At 29.7% G+C, this 6,134-nt stretch overlaps 1 protein-coding gene across 1 annotated transcript; it reads left to right on the forward strand.

Moving 5' to 3' along the window:
- The first annotated feature begins 677 nt into the window (after positions 1–677).
- On the forward strand, positions 678–3,753 carry LOC136968229 (acetylcholine receptor subunit beta-like). Its single transcript, XM_067262207.1, has 6 exons — positions 678–814; positions 880–1,043; positions 2,190–2,234; positions 2,310–2,422; positions 2,509–3,041; positions 3,375–3,753. Exons 1-6 carry the CDS (start codon positions 757–759, stop codon positions 3,701–3,703), a joined length of 1,242 nt encoding a protein of 413 aa, XP_067118308.1. The 5' UTR covers positions 678–756; the 3' UTR covers positions 3,704–3,753.
- The last annotated feature ends 2,381 nt before the right edge of the window (positions 3,754–6,134 follow it).

Raw genomic sequence — 6,134 nt, forward strand, 5'->3', positions numbered from 1 at the left:
TATAAGATCCTCTTAAATAAAGGACGTACGGTCGCTGTAATTACAGATTAAACTATTTCCATGTACGTAATCTTTATTTATAATATATAACTTATGGGTGTTTGACTGCTCGCTTTACGACGATTTATTTAACAATGATTTTTCAATAACTAATTGGGTCTTAAAAGCGTGGTGTACTATATTAAAATACGCCTTAAAGCAGACGATAAGGAACAATTGCAGATATTTAATTTGTTTAATTTTTTGTTATATTTCTTGATATGTTAAATATAGCCTAAGAGAGGCTCTTTGTAATGAAATAAGTGAGACTTGATAGGATTTTTGTTGTTTTTTGCGAGAAATTGTTTAATAGTTAAGGGAAAATCATATAATTTTCCTCCAAATTCCGTTGCCACGTGGAAGTTTTCTGGCTTTATTCACCTGTCTATCAAATAAATAGAAGCCACTTTTCCATAGAAACTCTATGGTGAATTAAATAATGAATTGTTTCTTATGTATGCAAGCACTGTACTTATAAATTTGCATAAATAATATAAAATTAACAATTTTTAAACTACATATATCAATATTTTAAAGCAAGATTTTCCTCTTAGAATAAAGTTATATTCCGATTTAAAACAAAAATAATGCTACTCAAATTACCATATCGATGTCATTTACCTTCAGCTGATTTCCTTCAACGATATTCTAACGTTACTTTCGAGGGGAGTTAGACATTTTACTTAACGAATTTAAGTGTTTCATTTTCATCGAACAATGTTTAAATTTATATGTTGGATACTTTTTCTAAGTACTTTTCTTCTGGCAATTAAAAGTGAGTTTTTACTGTTATATATAAATATATTCTTTTATAAAATTTAATACATGTTGTAATTACAGAAATTAATTCAGAAAATGTAAAGAACGATACGTTAATTAACTATTATAAGAAATTAAGAAACGATTTGAAATTGGATTATGATGCACGCACACGTCCTGTGAAATATCATTCAAACGTCACGCAAGTGCATGTTGATATATTTCTTGTATACGTTCTCGATGTGGTAAGTGTTTTCACATAATTTGAGTAATTTTTAAAATATTTTACATAAAATTTTTAAATTTTTATTCGAATTTTCGTATTAATAATCTTTTTATTTCTCATTCGCATGGCATCCTGCACCTCATTAAGTGTTTAACGTCTTGTAATGCGATTTCGTGAGACATAGAATGGTTTTTTCCACATTTTTTAAGGTTTAAAATGTACTTAAAAATTATTCAAAATTGTTCTTACCTTTATCTTAATATAAATTAGAACTTTCTACGGAAAACTGATTCTTATTTATTATTAGAAACGTGAAGAAACCCCCCCCCAAAAAAAACTGCACGCGGTCAGCTCTTTAGCGAAATGGTAACTCGTGATCACCGGTGGTCGATTGGATAAAACCATTGAACTACCAGTGTTAAATGGTTTTATCCAATCGACACTAGTGCTTGTTTTATGTGCAGTTGCTATGTATAACTACAATGAAATATAAGTTGTATATATAGGTTATAAGTGTATTATAAGTTAATATGGCTGAAATATCCGAAAATGTAACTAGGGTTGTTGGACACAGGGAGGAAACGAAAACGTCATGTCTTCCCGTCTGTTTATTTTCTTCCATGTGTTTATAATGTAAAATACAGTCATTCATTTTAATTAAAATGGAATTGTTGGTTTTCTCAAAAAATACAGCATTATTTTTTCAAACAGAAACATTTTCAATGTCCATATCTTGAAATCAGAGGTGAAATTAAGCCAAAATTATATAATTTCTATCGTAAAATTCAGAAATTAGAACCCCATTTTGTAATAATTATTATATAGTATGCATGCATGAGTTATGAAAGATTTCTTTTGAAAATTTAGAGTTGGTATTAACATGATTTTTATTTCATTTTATTTTATTAAACTCTTCTGTATGGGCATAAAAGGCCATGTTTTCCATACCTATCACGGGTTCGGCTAGTTCCATAATGGGTGCAGTCGGGTAAGAAGACGAGACTCAATCACAAATACAGATCATGGACTACAGAGTGTTAAAAGTGATATTTAATAACGTCATTAAGAAACGATTTAATTGTATTTCTAAATATTGTAATTTTTCATAATTATATATATTATAACTTAATTCTAAATTATTAATATAGAACTTTTACGAATGTAGAACGAAGAAAAACAGACCATGTTAATTGATGTTGCTATTGGTTTGGTAAAAAAAATTCTATTTTAATTATTTTATTAATAACTTAATTATAATATAAGTTAATTTATAAAACTCTATTAGATATGGACTGATTTCTTTTTAACTTGGGATCCAAGCAAGTATAATGGCATTAAAAAACTCAATATTCTTCCAAATGAAATATGGAAACCCGACATTTTCGAAATGAGAAGCGGGTAATTTAATTAAATTTAAATATTAAAATGTGATAAATTTCTAATTTTTTATTACTAAATTAACAAAAAAGGTATTTTATTTTTAGAGATCCAAATAGTGCGCTTACAGAGAGTAAAATTGCTGTAAGATTATATCCAAATGGGAATGTTGTTTGGTACATACCAACATCCTTAACTGGAAGATGCACATTCAAATACAATGATTATCCTACTGATACTGCTACTTGTAAAATTGTACTAGAAAATTTTGTCTCACGAGGAAATGCTGTAGATATTTTAGTTCCATTCGATAAACCATTTACGGAATTTTTGCACAACAATAATCCATATTGGAATATTGAAGATAGTAACTTGAGACGAAGAGCATATAATCACTCGAAATCATTTTATCCCTCAGCAATTTTGACCTTATCACTTAGTAGAAGACAACCCACTATTCAGCAACAGTTACTACGGATAATTTCAGTTATCTCCACTTTATTAACATTTTGTATGTTTTGGATACCGACGGATGTCAGACAGAAGTTAACAATAGGCTGTGTCGTATTGGTTATTTTAAGTGTTGGTCTAGTTGCAGTCGAATCATCTGTTCTAGTGTTTAAAGTGTCAATTTTTATAGGTAAGAAAAGTATAAGTTACATAATTCAATAGAAACTAAATGAAAAACACAGGAGGTTCTCAGCGATATAAGTAAGATCGTATTTCAAAGCTGATTGGTTTCAGTAACCAATAAGCATTAAGAAATTCATATAATCAACCAATCACAGTTAAAACTTAATTTAAATCAAATTTTTCTTATATCACAGAGGACACATATGTTTATACTTTTTTTATTCACAAAATTATGAATATTTATCTTGTAATTTACGAAAATAATATAGAAAATTGTGAATAATTTTAATCAATTGGTTGTTAGCGTTACTACAATTAAAATATATTTAATTTATTTCAGCGAATATCATCGATATCACCATGTATGTCGTCGTAACAGCCGTTATTCTTGAAATAATCATCATCAGTTTGCAACATGTGGAAGATTACGATCCTCCTGAATTTATTCTGAAGATTTTTTCGGGAAAATTATCAAGATTTCTGCTTATTAATCATATTTTTCTAGAAGAAAAAAATACAGATACGATATATCTATATGAAAATCAAGATGAATTACTTTATCCCCAAAAAATATCCAAAAATGATAATTGGAAAATTTTTGGTCAGATAATTGATAGAATGCTTTTCTTTATTTACTTGATAATTCTTTGCGTTATTCATATAAATTGACGAAGAACTAAAAGAAAAATAATTAAATTTCATATAGAAGAGAACGGAAAGTAAAGGGTTGATAATATGAGAGTTTTTTAAAATTAATTAATTAAATTAATGAAATTTCAAATGTAGAATCAGCGATTATTGTGAGAAAACACTTTTATTTCATCACGAAAAACAGCATAAAAATTCTCTCCTCGTCATTGACAAGGAATTTTAACCATAAAAGCTGCTTCTATAATGGATGAATAAATTTTCAGTTATAACTAATTTGATTAATGATATAAGGCAACATCACACTTCAGCGATCTCCAGGAGGATTTTCTACAGAAAATAGGTATTCTGAATTAGGTGTTAGATACGTGAAGAAAACAAGAAAACTTTATGTGACCAGCCTAGTGGTTGGATGCGAGCCCACAATCGGTGTTCAGTGGTTTTATTCATTTGGCCATTGGTGGCCTATTATTAACAGTTATGTAACTAAGGTTTTGCTCTGCGGGTGATCTGGGAGAATGATCTTAAAAGTACAGTGAGAATGAAGAAAAATTAAGCGTCTTTTAAATTCCGGCGAAACAAATGTTCTGGAATGTTTCCGATACATCTAGAAGGAAACTTCGTGAACAAACTTTAATCTGTCTTCTTGAACAACCCATAATCACGTAGTATAAGCAAGCGATCGATAACCAAACATTTATTTTTTTTCTTATAACAAATGATAGATTGAATTATTCATTAATAAAATGTAATTTTAGATTTGTTCTTTAAAACGAAGTTTCTGTTTTTAGTTTAAATTTTATTGCTAAAACCTCTGGGGTGGAATTCAACACCCTTATCACTCCCATAAGTACGCTAGATTGGAATTACGCATTATCTGAAAATAAAAGTAATATGGAATCTTCTAATTATTTCTCTTCTATAGAAGCATGAAATTTTTAATTATATTTTTAATTTATTTACTTTAAAATATCGATTTTCGTAGTGCTCCTGTACATCGTACTTTTCTGATAACAATAGAATCATGCCAGTCATCTATCTAACTACGTTTTCGACATTAAAGAAGGACAGACAGACAGTAGACGGACTCCGGTGGGAATTTACAGGCCTGCAATTTTCAATTTGCAGTTCAACAAGCGAGTGAGGGACTTACCTTTCTTAGTTTTATATCCCTTTTTCGCTTAATTCGTTATTGCCCATAGAATCTCTGTTTTCGCCATCGTGTCATGTTGGAACTTAGCTTTTGTAGACAATGAGGGGGTGCCTATAGCCTACCTATATCATTGAGTACGCTAAAAAAGACTTGTTTCGATCATTTGTTAAGCTGAATTTCGATAATTCTTTAAAAATAAAATTACCTATTCCATCTGTATTCACTTTCCATTGTAGAAAATCATTTAATTGATAAGGCAGAGTTAAACAATTATAAGCCAAAGTTAACAAATAGAGTTTCTAGCCAATAAAATGGCATTGAATCGAAGCGATTTTATTGGCTATAATCTGTTTTCCCAAATCTTATATTTCAAGTTACTTTTTTCTGAATATCTTTTCCTCATTTAATTTTCATATTGCAATTTTATAATAGAAAAATAAAGCATAAATTTGATTTTATTAGAATAATCTAAGAAAAAATGTTTCACTGTCATTTAAGGTCAGCCGTAATTATTTCCAAACTATCGTGTGTTATCCGAGTTAAAATGAAAATCTTCGTAAAATAATTGTCTACGGAAATTCCGTATGACTTTATATATATATACATCTCGAGTCAATTTATACTGCAGTTTTCCTATCAGAAAATGCTTTCATTGCCATCGACCAGTGGTACCCAAACTGGAGTTCCCGGGCCGCGATCACATTTGACAAGTTTTGTTTATGGAATGTATAAAATAGTGGTGGCTTGCCTACTTACGATTTAAGCGCAATTTGGCCCACCAATCGAAAAGTTTGTCCACTAGACAATGTTTCATTTAAATGATAAAGTAAGGCATCTACAACTCTGGATCGTATTATCCATTAGACACAACAAATACGGTGTCTTGAGCCTACGAAGAGTTTTGTAACTTGAAATAAAATTGCAACAGACCCTCATACGAAATGTGTACCCTTTTCAGCGACTACTTTTTCATTCTAGAAAATTTAAGTTTTAATATGGCCATTTTCATCGGAATCACTTTGATTGGCCACTTAACAATTTACTCACGAATCAGAATTCAGATCTGAATGGCACGTAAAATGTAACTGAAGCAAATATTTTTTTATTTCTGGAAGCAGTTATTTGGAAGAACCCGAAAACAAAGAATCACAACGGTAACGTTGGAAACTTCAGCTAATGTTTATCTAAAGTAGATATTTCGAGTTTAGAGTTACCATATTGCAATCACAACTACAAGAAATTTGTATCATCTAGAGGTGTAATTCAGAACACAATACGAAGTAAAGGAAAAAGTAATGT

This window comes from Centruroides vittatus, unplaced genomic scaffold (genome assembly GCF_030686945.1).
Source record: "Centruroides vittatus isolate TY-2023 unplaced genomic scaffold, ASM3068694v2 contig_1416, whole genome shotgun sequence".
Taxonomy (NCBI): Eukaryota; Metazoa; Arthropoda; class Arachnida; order Scorpiones; family Buthidae; genus Centruroides; species Centruroides vittatus.

What these genes read in the sequence shown, in the direction of transcription:
- LOC136968229 (XM_067262207.1), top strand. Translation starts at nt 757, where the DNA reads ATGTTTAAATTTATATGTTGGATACTTTTTCTAAGTACTTTTCTTCTG. An exon ending in TTTTCTTCTGGCAATTAAAA is followed by an intron (nt 815 to 879) that starts GTGAGTTTTTAC and finishes TTGTAATTACAG; the next exon opens with AAATTAATTCAGAAAATGTA. An exon ending in ATTTTCGAAATGAGAAGCGG is followed by an intron (nt 2,423 to 2,508) that starts GTAATTTAATTA and finishes TTTTATTTTTAG; the next exon opens with AGATCCAAATAGTGCGCTTA.